The following is an 18,703-nucleotide window of genomic DNA, read 5'->3' as shown; positions in this document are numbered from 1 at the left end:
AAAATACTAGTCAAAGGTGTTCATATTTTGAAATGTATTTTTATTGGGAGTCAAATTTCTCTATTGTTATTAACCCTGCCTCACTAAAAACACACTCTGTGCATGCACTTTCCGAGTAAATATTCCTGAATAAGATTTAAAATGAAACTTTTTAATTTAATTATGCTTTTTCATGGTTAAAACCGATTGATCAAACTGTGATGTACATATTCCAAAATGATATTTATGCAAAAAAGATAAAACTAAACATCTTTTTACTTTAAAATTGTTTTAAAGCTAATAAATAATGAAGTACTGATAGATTTTTAGGGGGTTAGTGGTCAGTTCTTTCGATTATGTAAATTTTTAGAGAAGTTTTAATCGAATTAACTTCATTCCGCAAATTACAGTTCGTATCCATCTCTGTAGAAAAAAAAATTGCAACACTTGTGCCAGGTTTGTTTGACTCCCGCCACTCTGAAGACTTTCATTTTGTCGTGGTAATCCAATATAACAAGTGAAGGATACGTACAGCATTTTTTGCCACGCGTATAAAATTGTTTCATAATACTTTTCTACTGTTCCTACAAACAGCGTGTGCCTATCTATGCTAACACAAAGCAAGTTCTCTAAAAGAGAACCACACAATATCAAAAGCTGTTAAACCTTACTCTCAGAAGGTGACTATCTGTAAAAACCTGAAAAACGCTTATCCTTTGTGCCCTTACTCTCCCTTCAGTTGTTTTCGTTTAAGTAGTGAGGACAAATGATATCTCCTTGAAGGTCATCAAAGTTGATGTGAGCCCAGTTGGCAGATTTGTTATCAACCAGTCTGACTTGGGCGTATTGACCGGTGAATTCTGTTACGTCCCATCTCTTACGGAACATTGTCTCGTTACAGTTGCCTGTTTCTGTTCTGACAACCTGCATGTAACAACAAAAATATCAAACAGTTTTAAACCTTTGTTTCAATCAGTGCTGACGTAGCTATCATGACTGTATCTTACTTTAATTCAAAGAAAGAGCAACCTCCTACTATTGAAATCAAGATATTACGGCATTGAACGTGCTGATTGCGATGCTCTGCACTGTCGTTTCAGTGTTGTGTATGCCAAAGACAAATAAAGTGTACCAGACGCGAGGTTGTTTCACTCGTAGAACCTCTCTTAAAGAAAATCAAAATAAGCTATTAATAAGGCAAAAATATATTTGAAAAGTAAAACCCAAACGTTTTCGACACTAGATCATTTTGTTTTTTTAATATATTTTTTTCCTTGTAAATAGCTCATTGTAAACCATACGAATCTCATGGATATCACAAAGCTCAAAATAGTTTCGCAATTTTGAAAGACCAAATCTCTGATACTTTGACAAATCTACCTAGGCTGCTTCATAAGAATCAAAGGAAACATAATGGTCAAAGTGAACAATCTCACCTGGTTGTCGACAATAAGCTCCGCACGAATATCACTTATGGTACATCCTCCACCGATGAGAAACGAGATATTTCTGCCAACGATACGGAAATAAGGAGACATGAGAGTTCCTTGGGGTGGGTCGGGACCATCTGGGTGCATCTTTCCTGCCGTATCGTTCTCACTGGGTCGATTCTCACTCCCCCCTATCCACCAGTCCCCTTGCTGCTGTGCGCTTTCTCTTTTGCGTGCCACTGGATTGTCACCAAATGTTGGCTGGTAAATGAAAGCTGTGCCTGTCATTTCCCATCCACCAATTCCATCTTCAAAGTCAAGACTGCAAGCTGGTGAGAAAGAAAAAAGAGGAAATGTTTATCCCGCGGAATACTCTATGACTATCATTCGATGTCGTAAATTCCATTTCATAGTTCTGTATCTACCTTTATTGCAGTATGCGCCAGTGAACCCTGAAGGACATTTACAACGAAATCCTTTATCGGTGTATCCAGCTTGACAAGTGCCATTGTTGTAACAGGAACTGCTGCTGCAGAGATTCTGTTAGAAACAAAATAAATTCCGTCTTATAAATAGTTTTGAGTAGCTCACATATTCGTCCATTGCTTTATCTTTAAGCTACTATTAAAGTGCGTTATATATAGACCATTTTACTTGCAAGCAATCGATCCTCTAATATGCAACTAACTGATCGTTTAATAGATAGACAGTTGAATCGCCTGAAAGATCAGTGATTGACTATTCCGAAGAAATGACCATATAAACTTTCTTAACTTCTTGTCTACGCTCTCGTTACGTCACTGCTAAAAGGATCGCCTAAAAGAATATTTATGGCCATATGAAATCAGTTCGAAGTACCTCAATGGCAACGTAGATATGACCCTCTTTACTTTGTAGGGCAGACGATCTTTTATTTCCTCCCGTAGCATTGTTTAACTCACAAATGAAGTTTCCTCCTTGAGTAGCAGGTCGAACATTTATGGGCACACAATTGGGCTCCATATAACAAATTACTTTACAGCTGTTCTCATGAGGTACATCCATACTTCTGATTACGTTTCCCTGCATGAGTTTGTCTTGTACTGGTTGATTCCACACAATGTGGCGGCATCCATCATCTGTTTCAGCAAATATCAAATCAGTATGAAAAAAACGGGTTCATATCATTGTTGACCTTTTGGTTTTGGATCGCATGCGCAGCAAAAGGAGTGAAACACGTGGGGCAAAAATTTTTACTAGTAATTTTTTAATTATGATTTTGTATAATATTAATGCTTCTTGATTTATTTATTTATTTCAGCTTGCTAAGCTTTGTAAAATACTGGCTGTTGTATATTATTATCAGTTTTTCTGAAGTTATGTAAAGAGGTAATTCGAGTTTCATGAACTGAGGATTTTATATTCAGAAACTACTGTTTACTTTACTTGTATCCAATATTGAAGCAATTATTAACCAAGGCAGTTTACAGAGTTGAGCTTATGCTATCCTTTCAATCATCAAATTTCGAAGGTTAAAAATACCTTCTTTAAAGAAACAGGGTACAAAGAGGAAAAATTTCAGATGGAATCTAGACATCCTGACATCTAAAATCGCTTTAAACCGAGACCTCCGTAATATTTCTTTTAATGAAAACTTCTCCACACGTACCTTCTGGTTTGGGCATCAACACAGTATCATTGTTGCCCTTTAAGGCAGAGAGAAATCTTCTGGTTGCTAAGAAAGGTTCTTTTTGTTTTTATTTTGATTGTTCTTCCAACTTGACGATTATCCTACTTGGAGAGTTACTAGATGTAATATCTTTCAGTGAGCATACAATCTCTTAGCATATTCCCATTTCATCCTAAAGATACTTAATTTACCTGAACACACACCACCATCTACAGCTGATCCTTCCTTGCAACTACAACCATAAGAACCATTAGTGTTTACACAGGTCGCATTCACACCACAAATGATGCTGGAATTTGCGCACTCGTCAATATCTAAAGAAAAAGGTTTATTAAGTTAATACGTGAGCTAAGGGAAAACAATTTAAAAGCTGGATAAAGGATAAATTACTATTGGTAATTACTTAGACTACAAGTTAATTTAATTCTGACGAGAAATATGGACGGCTCTATAAATATTAGTTGTTATCATATCGCTGCCAGAACCCGTGGTCATTTTTAAGCGAATCCTGTCTTCTGATTGGCTACCTAAGCGGGTAAAATAGGCCATCACGCCCGCTCGGGATTGCACGGTTTAATCCCCCGCAAGAAAGAAAATTGCTTGGGGCGAGCTTACAAGAGAGTTCGTAAGTTATGGACAGTGTCAGCAACGGAGTCGCAAAAAGCGGTAGAAGGCAGTCAAAGTAACGAAAACTCTCGTGGGTTTATTGAGCTGCAAAAACAGTTGGCTCTCTATCCCGTCTCTTCAAATTAACAAGTATTTTTTTTTATTCTTAATGAAGCAAAATCTTTTTGCCACGTGATAAATGCTTTATTGGCCAAGCTTGTTCGGTCAAGATGGCTGGATATTAGCCGAGGTCTTTTTTCAGCGTTTTTATGGACCGAGTCGAAACAAGTATAAGAGCTGCTGGTGTTGATGCAGTTGGCATTTGCGCCACAAGGGTGGCTGCCTTTCCTGCTTTTAGCGATATCTGAGAGAAGATTTAAAAACACAGGTACGTCTGAGCATCAGACCCCGTTCATTAATGATATCCACTCCCTCGGACAATACAAGTCGAAAGTCTTAAGAAGAGTGTCTTGTCCATTTAGGCGAGTAAAGGTCTTTGGGTGAGAGTAGTATTGGAAGGAGCCTAGCAGCCAATGCTCAACAGATACCTTACCAACCACATACATTGAAAAGAAAACGGAAATATAAATTTTTGGTGAGAGGTAGTGCAGCTTAACTGCCAAGATGAAAGGTCAAAACATAGGAAACTAAGGAATGACCACTTTGCGTTCCTGCATAACATAGACAGTAAAGGGACGAAGGGAAGTTAAAATAGAGAACAAGTTGACATTCTCCACAGAGCAGAGGAAGCAACGAAGACAAATGAAATGAAATATGGAATAATTTGGTAACTCTGACCAGGAAGGATAACTAACTCAATCTTTGGAAGAAAAGCTTTCAGGAAATTCAAAATGGGGAAGCAACGAAAAGTCGGATCCGACTGATAAAATGCGAATTCCTAATCCTAAGCTGAGGTAAAGAACGAATCGGCTGGAAGAATGGGGCATTAATGATATCCAACTCCCTCGGACATCACAAGACTCAAGTCCCAAGAAAAGTGTCTTATCAAATTAGGTGAGCAAAGGTTTTTGTGAGAGTAGTATTGGAAAGAGCCTCACAGCCGATGCTCGACAGATATTCTTACCAACCACAAATAAATTTTTGATCGGCGTGCTTAACGGCTAAGATGAAAGGTCACAACATAGGAAATTAGAGAATGGCCACATTGCGTTTCTATATAACCCAGACAATAAATAAACGGAGGGAAGTTAAAAGAGAGACAAGGTTGGCATTGTCCGAAGAGCAGAGAAAGCGACGAGGAAAAATGAAATGAAATAATGACGAATTTGGTATCTCTGACCACGATAGATACTCAGCTCAATCTTTGGAAGAAAAGCTTTCAGGAAATACAAAATGGGGAAGCAACCAAAAAAAGTTTCGGATTCGACTGACAAAATGCCAGTACCTAACCGTAAGCAGAGGTTAAAACGAAGTAAGTTCATCATACCTGTACATACATGTCCAGTTCCATTGTATCCCTCCTTACATGTACATTTATACGAGCCATAGGTGTTTGAACAGTGTGCATTCACGTCACAGCGCAAGATATCACTCTTACATTCATCGATGTCTGGGAGATAAATGGTAAATAATGAAAGAATAGATGAAATAGAAAGTAACAGAAAAAAACAAAAAACTAATAAAAAAAATCTTTGGCAGGTACAGGTTGAGATAAAATGAAATAGGCTAACCTCCAGTCCCCAAGTTCATATCGCAAAACATCAACTCTGTCTTTCCATTACCAGCTGGATTCAGCCAGTACTTGTTGCTAGTGGAATCTTTTCCCTCACTTGCCTTTATTTCTTGGCAAGACATTGCTTGTAATTCCAGAATAGAACCCAGAGGTGCTGCAATACATAAAAGATTGAAAAATTAATTCGTGGGATAACTACTTAGATAATTTGCAAAAATTTTAAGTTTTGAGCTCGGTAGAAATAGAGAAAGATATTTTTCGTATTGTCACGAGCGTGGGACAAATAAAAAGTTCTGAGTTCCCATGAGGAATCGAACCTAAGACCTTCGGTTTCCGCGCTCCGATGTACCACTGAGCCTCAGAGACTCTAAGGTGGGCGAGGCCCATTACGAAGTTCATGCATGACGCACGTCCAGCATACTGCTAGAATGTCGACAGCGTCCTGTTTTTGTAAATAGAATAAGAGAGATAGTAGGTAATTTTCTCTTTGTCCCACGCTAGTGACAAGACGGAAAACATCTTCCTCTATATGCATAAATGTATCTAACTCAATGAAATGTGGTGGAATATTGCATTCGAATTTTTCTTACCTTACTCTGAAAGCGAAGGGTAAAACGGTTATTAAAGCATGTTAAAAATACTATAAAATATGAAAACATCAAAGTTAAATATCATTTATGAATAAATTGACGTTTTAACAAATTCAACCTTTTTTTTCCCCACTTTCATTTCTCTTAGATAAGCATCAGAACTAACATTTTTTTCAAATGTGTTAAAACACAGAAGCAGTAAGATAAGTTTATCGGAAAAACCTAACTCAACAGTTTTCTTGAAAATGAAATTTGTTAAAAATAACTGTAAATGTTCTAAAGAAGCACCTGTCAGAGTTGCTGACGGCGACACCGTGAAAACACAGAAACTTTAAAGCAAAACACGATGTAAAAATAAAAACAACATTTTAAGGTTAGAATTCGAACCCATACGTGATAGTCTTCCCAAAACATTCCTCTTGAGGGCCGCACGCGATCATGAGACAGAGCTGGAAAAACTTGCATGAGCTGGCTTACGGTCCGGCGTGATGTAATATGGTAAAAATTGTCAGCCAGAAGAAGATCGACAGTCTTAGGATAAAACGCTCCTTGTCTGAATTGGGTCGTGCCGGACCCGAAAACACTTTGCTCTCAGTCATAACGTGCGAACGAGTAGGGCCTTCTCACTGCATCAGCAACTACATACCGCGCTATAAAATATACTTTATGAGTAAATCTTTCCTAGTCAACATTCTTGAACTTAAAACATACCCCTTCCGTTTAAACGCCGGATATGAAACCAACCAGGGGCCGAGCGAAAACTTTCAGGCCTCGCCTCTTTGGTGCGGTTGTTCAATTCGCAGATCTTCTCCTTTCTGTTGTAGTTATAGCTTTGGCAGGTAATTTCTTGTCCACACCGAATATCACAGATGTGAGGAGCTGATGCTGAAACCCTTTTAAACACGAACTTCTCAAGTTTCATGCCTTGAATGTTGATCTCCATCCTGCACTGTTCATTAGCACATACGCGGCCCACGAAAAAAGCCAAGATAAAGAAACAAAAATATTGCCACAGCATTTTTCCTGTAAGAATAAAGAATTAATCCATGCTTAGCGTGCATATATGGCGTTGTGGATGCATATAGAGAGTTTAGAGAGCACGAAGTGCAGCCGAGAGCAACTCTAGCCTCTTGGGAAACTATTTTTTTAAGTCTTTCCTTTTTGTTTTTTGGTGACATTTTTAACTGCTCGAGGGATTCTTATCCAGAAATCATGAGTTTGAAATTTTTAAAGCATTAATTGTAAAATAACATCAGGTTTTCTAGCCATTCCTCCCTAATTTAACATCAAAACTGATGAAAAGAAAGCTTCCTTACCTTTAAAGAAAAAATTAAAGCACAGCCATTTGAGGTGTTCTTCGGAGTGGATCACCATCTGGAAAGTTTACATTTTGAAGTTGTTCAGTGGCTGTTGTAATTGTTTAAATTAAAAAAAACCAAACAAAAACGAAAGTCTAGTTTAACAGCTTGAGCCTCTGTTTTCTGGCAAACTGTTATGAATGCAAAATAATCTCATATTCATAACATCAGTTTGATTGTATATTGTGAATAATATCACCGGGTTATTGATAATTTGCCCCTAAATTGTTTGTGATCGCCGTAAATTAAAGATAATACAAGAACACCATCACTTTTGAGCAGGTTGATAAAAACTTAACTATAGCCACTTATCAGGCCAGAAAAACCTCAGCCGTCTTTAAGCATTCTGCATCCACAAAATGAGTTCGAGATCCGCTTTTCCAAGTATCCCATAACAAATGTCATTTAATGAAAACCTTTACTAGCATCTTCATCAGTAACGAGTGACTTCAAAACCTGCCCTTTAGGTGTCCTTAAAGGGTTTTATACAGATTCCCCTATATTAGCCGATAAATATCCACTTAAAGATTGAAAATAAGTTTAATAGATAATTTTTTTTATCATGATTCATGAGATGGCGCGTACATGTTTAAATCTAGATATAAACCACTTTCCGAACAGGTGGAATTCAAAATACAAATATAAAATTATCATAATTGGAGCTCAAGAGGAAACAGTGAACAGAAGTCTAACAATCTTTGCTTTACTCATACTTCAGTTTTTTCACCAAAGAAAGATTTTGCCTCAGCGGGTACCTCTGTAATTTTTTTGTTAGATTTTGAATGTATACCGAAGCAAGTTGTGAGAACCAGAGGCGAGTTACCCGTCGAAGAGGAAAGCAAATAATTTACATCTCTTTTAAAATCGATCCCAATGTAAATGAACTACTACTGGAAATTTTGATCACTGCGTCAAATTTCGTCAACTGCGGCACAAATGGGTATTTTGCAAGATATTCCAATCGGGGATAATCTTGATAGAACTCTCCTGTGGCCAGACATAGCCGGTCCATCACTTTCAAATTGAAAAAAAGTTCTATTTAGAGGAGATATTCAAACTATGGAAATGAATTGAAAGAAAATCAGCAAAATCAAATTCAAAACCTTGTCAAGTTAGCTTCGGAGCATCTAGAGGATAACGGAATAATCATATCGCTATAAAAGAAAAAGATTAAAAGTGAAACGGAAGCTTCCAAGATTACCAGTCATGCACTGAAATAACAGTCTACATCATTTTCACAGCAGCCATCTCTCCAGCTAAAGGCAAAAAACATTTTGTGGATTTAAATGCGTTTTCGCATAGCAAAACTTGAACTGACTCCAGTTGGTCTACTTAACAGAATGTTCTCAAGAAGATGTTCGAGCTGTCGTTAATGGCTAGGACAGGTGCTCCTTCAATGATTGTGGATTACGCACGACGCTAGTCACAAAGACCCCAGCGTGGACCAATTATTAACTATCCAGCCAATCACACAAATGCAATGCGTAAAACACCTTCAGAATAGACATAGTTTGATGCTACACTGGTTTGCAGATTTAATGAATGTAACCGAAGAAGTTACAATTCATAGACCCAACGTTTCGACACTACTGTCTAGTGCCTTCATCAGGGGTGATCTAAACGCTGCAACAAGAGGTCCTTTTACATGATCACTAATTAGCGGCCTTTTTTTCTGACGAGGTGTAAATAAGCGTCAGGAAGCAGACCGCCATCGTCACGATTTAAAGGAGCGTGGGCGGAGTTAATGTGCCAAGCCTCCAAACAAAGGCGCTGGTGGTAACGCCGATTAGTGGTGATAATTTTAGAATCATCCCACCCAATTGTATGGTTGGTTAGGCAAGTATGCTCCAATAAAGCTGAATTTTCCTTTTTGCAAAGAAAAACCGCTTTTTGGTGCTCTTTTAACCGTGTACCAAACTGGCGTTTGGTCTGTCCGATGTATTCGTTGTCACAGTCATTGCAAGGAATAGAGTAAATGGCGTCGGTTCGTTGTTCTTTCGTGACAGGATCCTTAGGTTTGGCGAAAATATGCCCTAAAGTCTGAAAAGGTTTTTGAGCAACTTTAACGCTAGGCATTAATCAGGCATTAATTATTGCATAATATCCAGGTTTACAGCCATTCCTCCTAAACTATACAACAAAACTGGTGAAAAGAAAGGTCCCTTTCCTTTAAAGAGGAAATTAATGGACAGCCATTTGAGGTGTTCTTTAGCAAGGACCATCATCCGAAAATTTTCTATTTTAAATTTTTTGGTTGTTGTTATGAAGCTATTGTTTAAATAAAACAAAACAAAACGAAACAAAAACGAACATGTAATTGAATTCAGTCCCCTGCCTTCCTGAAAGTGTAGTCCGACAGCTTGAGCCACTGGGTTTTGGTAAATTGTGATGAATGCAAAATAGCCTCATATTCATTATATTTTGATTGTGAATTAAAAATGATAACACTTGGCACGCTTGGAAATTATTGCTCGAAATTGGGCCAACCTTTAATTTGGCCGCGCGTGACCTGGGGTAAAGTTTTCCAAAATCCAAGATAGCGGATAGCTCTGAACCCACCGAAGAGGAACTAATATTTTCAATAAAAGAAGCCCTTTAGCATAGCAAGTCAGAATTTGAGCGAAGAATTTCGAATGGGCATAAATGGAGGGATCTAGATATCACATTCAACCGGCTAAACAAGGTTGCTGAATTAGCTGTGAAAGGAAACTTTGGAGCAATTCGAGAGCGACCTAAATATAAACTTGGCGAACTGTATCCAATGCTACAGCGTTGCATGATTCGGGCGAAATGTGCCATTGATCGCCGGCTATCACCAAGGATGAGTAAAGTGCACCCGTGGATGGTCATTTTTGATCTCCCTATGGCACAGGAGGTTTTTAACATTTTACATAAGGACATTCTTGGTCTAACAAGGTATGGTTTAGAGGTAGAAGAGAAGCCAGGTTCTGTAACAATTACTTTTTTCAGTCTGAGAAGACTATGTCATTTGTTTGACAAATTTATGGACTGTGGTGGATTTATCAAGCAGCTTGGCGAAGGAAAGGGACAAGTCAAGCTCATTGTCAGCCAAGAAAAAAAAGGAGTGATGATCTACAATGCAAAAGCAGAGTGTTTGCAAGCAAAATTTTACTATGGCTATTGGAATTCGTTTGGTATCAGCCAACACTAAATACAGAAATCACCATTTTATTTTGGAAACCGACATTGCTTAACTATTGTGTTGAATGGTGTGAGCTACACAAAGAAAAGACACCAGTAAAACAAGGAAATAGTAAAACACTATCAAATAGCAGTATTCATTCTGGATGTTATACTGCCTCCACATGATCATATAAGCTTAAATAAGGCAAACCACTACTATAAGCGCTGAAACTTATAAACTTATTATGGTTACGAGAAGGGTTATCAGTTACCTCGCCACCAGGGAGACTCGCCACCAGCGAACTCGCCACCAGCGAACTCGCCACCAAGGAACGATCTCGCCACCGACGTACTCGCCACCAAGCGAAGTCTTCTCGCCACCAACCACCAATAAAGAGATAAACTAGAATAAAGTAGTCGAGGAGAGTAGGATGTTCGAACGAGCACAATTCAACTCGGCCGATACGTTTGTGCGCTTGTCTGTATTTAGATTATGACCTTCAGCGACGTGTTAGATGTGTTCCGTTCCTAACTCATTGACATCAAAACGTATCGTGTTTGTCTTTTGCACGTAAGCGAGGAGAAATTGCAAAACTCGATGCGAGGAATAAAAACTTACTTCGGTTTCGAACGTGCTATCGACAACATACATTTATAAAGTTTGAGTACAGACAAGCGAACAAACTTATCAGCCGAACATCCTACTCTCCTCGACTAATCTCTTTATTGGTGGTTGGTGGCGAGAAGACTTCGCTTGGTGGCGAGTACTTTGGTGGCGAGATCGTTCCTTGGTGGCGAGTTCGCTGGTGGCGAGTCTGCTTGGTGGCGAGGTAACTGGATACCACGAGAAGTATGTAGACAGAGAAAACTTCTCATATATTATGACATAAAGTTACAGTTGATAATTTTAAAAGCAAGCAGAGGTATAACTTTAGCCAAGAGCAGACTTAAAAGGCCTCTCAAAATGCACAATCAGGATTAACTCATGACAATTTCATACTTTAGGCCCTCCTTGGTAGGGGCATTCCCCTCTTTGCTGACTTTGTTTTTTCAGCCATGTATTATACAGATTATATAATTATACATAGTTCAATTTGAATTTTTATATTAACTTCTAGATGTTTTTCCTCCAGGTGATTGAATTAAATGAGGAAGAACTTCTATAATTTTAATCAATGAAATTGAACCTTATGGTTATGAGCAGTATGTAAACAGAGAAAACTTTGGGTTCAATATAATCAGTTACAGTTAAATATAAACTTACATTTACCTCAACTCCTTATTCATAAAAATGTTACAAGGCACGAAAAATAAAACAGTTGTTTTATAAGTCCTTAAACAGCTGGGGTTCATTGTGAGTCAAAGCACAGTTACACTTAGAATGCTTCTAAAAATATCACTCAATGTTTTGAGGATTAACTCAACTGATGGAGTACCTGTTTTAGTGCTCTTCCCTGTGTGCCTCATGACAATTGCAGACCTCCCTTGCATGTACTTTACCTTTCTAATGACCCCTCCAGCATAGAGCAATGATAATGACCGGATAAAATTTTCATTACTTTTCTCGTATTCTTGTGCTTCCTTCTTTATTTCCATCAGAGTGGCCTTTTTCAATTTTTTAGATGAGGAGAGATACTTGGCAACATCAGTTACTTTGCTATACTTAAGGACAGTGGAGACCGTGCCCTCTAGAGCAGGAGCCCTGTCCTCCATACTCCCTCCATTGATCTCTGTTGCAGCAATTAAGGTTTCCAATTGCCTCCGTTGGGCACTTCGTCAAGGTAAGTTCAGTTTACCACCATCAGAAAGTTCAGAGGGATTCTTTTTGCGCGCAGTGGAGGTGTTTTTTGAAATTACAAAAGCACTTGAACGTGGTGTTATCTCGAGCTGATTCATGCATTCTTGTACTTTCTCACTCTTTTCTTGAAGACGCTTATTTCTCTTTTTTAATGCCGACAGCTTCTTACTTTTTGATAAATATTCATCACGGAGGTTACATTTTTCCCTTGCCAACTCACCGAGTGGAAATCGGCTTCTCGCAGAACATTTAGGAGACCTCCAAAGAGGTTTCTTCTTGGTTCCCATACAAGCTCAAACTTGAGCCCAAAATTCAATGGCCTACGATCAAATGCAAAGATTTTTACTAATTTTTCAAACAAAAATTCACCCTCTGAAGCTCACAATATTAACCATTTTTCTAGGGAAGTATGGTTTTACTTTTTCAAAATTGGGTGGCAATAAACTCAAATATATCACTTTCAAAAGTGCACTAGAACCAGAAATTTCTGAACTTATAGATGGTGTCGAAGTACTTTTTCACAACCGCCGTAAACTGAACGCTATATGGTAAACAAGGTATCAAAAGAAAGCTTTTCCCTCGAGGATTTCGGATTTTGCGGCTAGAAGTTGTGTACTCGTACCATTCCCCCCACAAAGGGGGGGGGGAAGCCTGGCGAATTTTTGCTCTTCGCGCGCGAGGAAAATGGCCGCGCCAAATTTTGAACAACAGGACTGGGGAAAGCGGGACATTTACTTGGCCCAATTTTAGGCAATAATTTCCAAGCGTGTTGGTGAGTGATAATTTGCCCCTAAATTGTTCGTGACCGCTGTAAATTGAAGATAATAACAGAACCATCACTGTTAAACAGGTTGATAAAAAGTTCACTTTAGCCTTTTGTCAAATCGGAGAACCGATCAGCCGGCTTTAAGCATTATGCATCCGAAATATGAGTTCGAGTTCTGCTTTTCCAAACCTAGAAAAATTTGCAAGCGCTTATTTTCATAAAATTGAGAAGTGTTGCTAATTACTTGCTAGTTATTCACTTCGAAAAAAGCATTACAGAAAATCAAGCAGAAGAAATTTTGACAGTGCGCGCACTGTTTATAGTTTGCACTCGTTTTACAACTTGTTTTCAGCCAATCAGAAGCGAACATATTGTTCATGTATGTTATTATTCACGTGGCAAAAAAACTTGATCTTATAGTGTACTAGCGGGTCTTTGTTCGTTTAAGACGTCATAAAAGAAAACGGATGCTGAAAAATGTCTTTACATCGTCCAAGACACGAAAACACTGTTTTGTTAACCCATCGTTTTATTATATTTTTTCAATTCCGAAGCAAAGCGATCAATGGAGTAAGGTTTGGAAAGATTTCATTGTAAAGTTAAAACCTTATGAAACAGAAGAATACAAGTCCAAAGTGCCGATGTTTTGGAGTGCATCTTTATTAGGAATAAAGTTTCTGTATTCTAATTAACCTTTTCCTCACTCATAGCATACTCTGTGCTTGCACGTTCCAAATAAATATTCCTGAATAAGATTTAAAATGAAAATTTGAATGTTGTGTTTCCATGCTTAAAAACCAATTGACCAAACTATTATCTACACATTCTAAAGTGATATTTAAGCAGAAAAGATAAAATTAAATATCGTTTTACTTTAAAAATTTGTAAAGCTGATAAACAATGAAGTCCTGATACATTTTCAGAGATCAGTTTCTACAATTTACTACGATATAACTTACAGAAGATTAAGAACTGCAAGACCCAAATATGAAATATGGCAAGGAGGCAAACAAGAAAATGTGATAAAGTTTTCTCAAATATGTAAATTTTCTAGAGACGTTTTAATCGGATTAATTTCACTCTGCAAATCATAGTTCGTTTCCAACTTTGCAGGCATAACATAAATGTTTTTCTTTATTCTAGAAATGTGCTTATCTGCAACACTTGTGTAAGGTTTGTTTGACTCCCGCCAGTCTGAGCTATTCTAAAATCACGTTTCGTAAAATATTACTAACTGGAAGTAGGCTCTCGTCCCATGGAAACATTTAAAATTCTAGTTTTTACAATTTAGTAACTTTGATCCAAGAATTTGCTTACAGGGAAGAGAACTCTAGTCGCCATAGCTTACAGCTGTACAACATTTCATTAGCTGAACTAAGTACAGCAGAAAGGAGGGTTAAAGTAACAAAATGTAAGAAATCGAAATGGTCCGATACAAGATCTTGCGAGGTTCCCAACCTAATGAGAACAAATAAAGAACCTCGCTTTATTAATGCAACATGCTACCAAATACATGCTACATTAACATAACTAGTCTGACTTGGACGTATTGACCAATGAAGTCTTCTATGTTTCAGCTCTTGTGTTACATATTCTCCGAGCAGCTACCTGTCTCGATTCTGACAACCTCATCCTAATGACAAGCACAAACATTTTTATACCCTTGCTACATTCAATGCTCACGTAGGTCAGTAAGCATGACTGTATTGAAAAGAATTTTTTTTGTCTCCTAATCAGTACTGATATGGCACTGCTTACTGACTGCAATGTATTGCACCTAAAAAACGCGGTATGTTTCCCAATTTTTAAAAACTAAACTACCTTGGCTGTTTCAATAACATGATATCTGTAACTTCGATACTGGTCTTTAATTAGGGAAAACTCTTGCACTATTTTGGAACCTGTTTTGCAAGCTTACTCGAAAATGACTTCCGTCGGTAATCCTGAACAAAATCTAACGGGAGTTTTTACAGCTATGGACTTTTCAAAGTAAATATGTCGAGTATTCATACCTTCAACAGAATTTCAACCAAAAAAAGCATTCTAAGAGGATATGATTGCTAGCATCTACAGCAAAAGACTTTCATTTTTAAAAATTTCACGGCAATACAATATAAAAAGTGAATAACATGTATAACATTTTTTGCCACGAGAAATTGTTTTCATAATACTTTTCTTCTGTTCCTATAAACAGAGTAAGTGTGCCTATCTATGCTAGCACAAAGCAATTGCTGTGCAAAAGAACCATAGAATATCAAAAGCTGTTGACCCTTACTGTATAGTCACCTTGTGACTATCTGTAAAAACCTGATGAACGCTTATCATTTGTGCCCTTATTTTCCCTTCAGTTGTCTTCATCTAAGTAGTGAGGACAAACGATATCTCCTCTAAGGTCATCAAAGTTAATGTGACCCCAACCACCAGAACTCTCATCAACTAGTCTGACTTGGGCATATTGACCGATGAATTCTTTTACATCCCAGCTCTTACGGTACATTGTCTCGTTACAGCTCCCTATTTCTTTTCTGACAACCTGCATGTAACAACAAACATAGCAAACAGTTATAAACCTTTGTTTCGATCAATGCTGACATATATATATTGACTGTATCATACATCAATTCAAATAAAGAGCAACCTCTTTCTACTTGAAATCAAGACATTACCGCACTGAGTGTGCTGATTGCCATATTCAAATAAAGTGTGCCAGACGCGAGTTCTCTTAGGAAATTAAAAATGAGCTATTTATAGGGCAAAAATATATTTGAAAAGTAAAAACCGAACGTTTTCAACATTATCATTTTCAGGGACACCATCATTTATCCTGATGATGATCCAATGGCGAAAAAGTTTGGCTTTCCTTTTTTAAATATATTTTTTTCCTTCTAAATAGCTTATTGTAAACCTAAACGAATCTCATGGATATCACAAAGTTCAAAATGGTTTCGCAGTTTTGAAAGACCAAACCTCTGATGCTTTGATAAATCTACCCAAGCTGTTTCAAAATAATCAAATGAAACATAATGGTCAAAGAGAATAATCTCACCTGATTGTTGACAATAAGCTCCGCACGAATATCACTTATGCTGCATCCTCCACCGATGAGAAACGAGATATCTCTACCAACGATACGGAAACAAGGAGAAATGAGAGTTCCCAGGGGGGTGTCGGCAGAGTCTGTGTAGCTTTCCTGCTGGATCGCTCTCGCTGGGTCGTTTCTCAGCCCCCCCTATCCACCAGTCCCCTTGTTGCTGGGCGCTTTCTCTGTCGCGAGCTGCTGGATTGTCACCAAATGTTGGTTGATGAATGAAAGCTCTGCCTGTCATTTCCCATTCGCCGATTCCATCTTCAAAGTCAAAACTGCAGGCTACATAAAGGAAAAAAAAAGTCCGGAAATTTCCATCCTTCTGATCACTCTATGATTCTCATGGGTATTGAGTTCACTTTACAGTTTTATATTTAATTACCTTTCCTGCAGTATACACCAGTGAATCCTGAAGGACATTTACAACGAAATCCTTTATCAGTGTATCCAGCTTGACATGTGCCATTGTTGAAACAGGGACTGTTACTACAAGGATTCTGTTCAAGACAAAATGACTGCGTATTATAAATATCCATGGTTAGGTATTACTCATCCCCAAAGGAACACAGTCTTGCTGGAGGGATAACTTCTTCAGGCTTTTTAAAATATCAGTGGTTGATTTATTTAGAATGGCTTCAATTATTTTTAGCCACTGGTACTTTGATTTTCTTTTTTTTAGCATTGTACAGATAACACCGCTAGTGTACCTTAACTTAGGTATTCTCCCTTGCTCAGGTGATTCCTAATTTTCCTTCGGTGTTCATCACCAATCTCTGTTTCGAGAACTGACATACGAAAGATAGGTCACCAAAGAGATATGATGGGCCAACGTCACCCCATTCATTCCCGTATTGGTACTAATCACACGATTTATTTCATCGGTTTTTGCGGTAGTTTTTAAAGGAATGTTTAAAAGAGACTCTTGAGCAATTGGCAGAGAGTCGATAGGACGTATGGAACAATGTAACATATAATCTATGGAAAAATCACTCAATCTCACACGAAATCGGGTCAAAAAGTTTCTTCTGATGCGCGGTGCAATACTAAGGAATTACCTTAATTCAATTCAAGGGTTGGAAGGCTAGTTTAAAAGTAATCCGACAAAATTATCACGCACAGTAATTGTCCGCAGTCTGAAATAAGTCACTTTACCTCGATGCTGAAATGGGAATAATCTTGTTTACTCTGAAGGACGGATGACCCTGGACTTTCGTACGAAGCATTGTTTAACTCACAAATGTAGTTCCCTCCTTGCGAAGGCCCCAAATTTATGGACACACAATTGGGCTCCGTATAGCACAGCATTTTACAGTTCCCTCGGTGGGGTACCTCTACAAGCCTGATTAAGTACCCCTCCAAGACTTTGTCCCGTATTTGTTCTTTGAAAACAATGGATCGACATTCTTCACCTGTTCAGTATTGAAATAACAAAAGAGAATGAAATGATGAAGTTGAAGCACGGTTTTGGTTTAGGAAAAGAGGTTTCAATTGCAGGGTAATATCCCCAAAAAGTCAATTTTCAAGAAATTCTAATCGACAGAGTTCGATAGAACTCTCCTGTGACCAGACATAGCCAGTCTATCACTTGCAAATTAAAAAAAAAGTTATTTTAGTTTTATTTTAAGTTCTATTGAGAAGGGGTATTTAAAATATGGAAATAAATTGAACGAATATCAGCAAAACAAATTCAAAATTGTGTCTGCTTACCTGCGGAACATCCAGAGGATAACGGAATAATGATACTGCTATAAAAGAGAAAGCTTAAAAGTAAAACGGAAGCATCCATACTCAGCCTGCACGTTTCCACCATTCGCTTGTTTTCTAGAATAAAAGATTACCAGTCACGCACTGAAACAACAGTTTACATCATTTTAACAACAACCAATCCTGTCCACCTAAAGGCAGAAAATTGTTGTGGATTTAAATGAGTTTTGGCATATGTTGAAAAAACTTGAAGTGAGTCTAGTGGGCCTGTTCAATAGAATGTTCTCAAGGAGATGTTCGTGCCGTCTTTAATAGCTAAGACAGGCGCTCCTTCGTTGTGGATTACGCACGACACTGATCACAAAGATGCCAGCGGGGACCATTCATTAATTATCCACCAATCACACGAAGGCAATGAGTAAACAATTTTATTACCTTCAGAATAATTCTGTGAGAGCAAATTATCGGCTAATATAGATTCCTCTATATTAGCCGATAATTCTCCATTTAACGATCATAAACGGTTTGTTATTGAGATTTATGAGATGGCGCGTATGAACCTAAATTTTCCGAACAGGTGGAATATCAAATTCATAATAAGAGCTCAAGAGAGAGCAGTGAACAGAAGTCTAAAAATCTTTCTTTTACTCAAGAAATACTTCTTTGGTTTCTAGCAAAAACTTGGATTAAGTTCTCAGAATTATGACCGTGTTCGAGCAATGTGATAAATTCCTCTTAAACGGCACCTTATTACATATAAATAATACACCGACTGACTTGAGTAATTGTTTTTAATTATGTTTTAGTACAGTCTGACTCCGAATGCTCGAAACGTTGTCAGATATGTAGAATCTCCTTGGGAGATCGAGCTCAAACTGCGG

General features: G+C 37.9%; 1 protein-coding gene and 1 pseudogene across 2 annotated transcripts; both read right to left on the bottom strand.

Annotated features, from left to right (window-relative positions):
- Positions 1-563: 563 nt before the first annotated feature.
- On the bottom strand, positions 564-5,516 carry LOC149040841 (uncharacterized). The gene is made up of 7 exons (XM_089179934.1): positions 5,376-5,516; positions 5,132-5,254; positions 3,270-3,392; positions 2,268-2,527; positions 1,835-1,949; positions 1,416-1,738; positions 564-903 (listed from the first exon to the last, which is right to left on the bottom strand). The coding sequence occupies exons 1-7, from the start codon at positions 5,497-5,499 to the stop codon at positions 715-717; spliced, it is 1,257 nt and encodes a 418-aa protein (XP_089036060.1). The 5' UTR covers positions 5,500-5,516; the 3' UTR covers positions 564-714.
- A 9,861-nt stretch (positions 5,517-15,377) lies between these two features.
- Positions 15,378-17,999, bottom strand: LOC149040840 (uncharacterized; annotated as a pseudogene). The gene is made up of 5 exons (XR_016189184.1): positions 17,826-17,999; positions 17,271-17,527; positions 16,501-16,615; positions 16,080-16,400; positions 15,378-15,566 (listed from the first exon to the last, which is right to left on the bottom strand). The product of XR_016189184.1 is annotated as an uncharacterized LOC149040840 (transcript).
- Between the last annotated feature and the right edge of the window lie 704 nt (positions 18,000-18,703).

The sequence above is a fragment of the Pocillopora damicornis genome, chromosome 8 (assembly GCF_964200805.1).
Source record: "Pocillopora damicornis chromosome 8, jaPocDami1.2, whole genome shotgun sequence".
In the NCBI taxonomy this organism is placed as follows: Eukaryota; Metazoa; Cnidaria; class Anthozoa; order Scleractinia; family Pocilloporidae; genus Pocillopora; species Pocillopora damicornis.
Note: the sequence above shows the minus strand (reverse complement) of the source record. Positions and strands in the feature narration are given on the sequence as shown.

Excerpts from the sequence above, each read along its gene's own strand:
- LOC149040841 (XM_089179934.1), bottom strand. The coding sequence starts at position 5,499 with ATGTCTTGCCAAGAAATAAAGGCAAGTGAGGGAAAAGATTCCACTAGC. Across the intron at positions 3,393-5,131 it reads AACTGGACATGTATGTACAG|ATATTGACGAGTGCGCAAAT; the intron begins GTATGATGAACT and ends CTTTTTCTTTAG. Across the intron at positions 2,528-3,269 it reads AGATGGTGGTGTGTGTTCAG|ATGATGGATGCCGCCACATT; the intron begins GTAAATTAAGTA and ends TTGCTGAAACAG.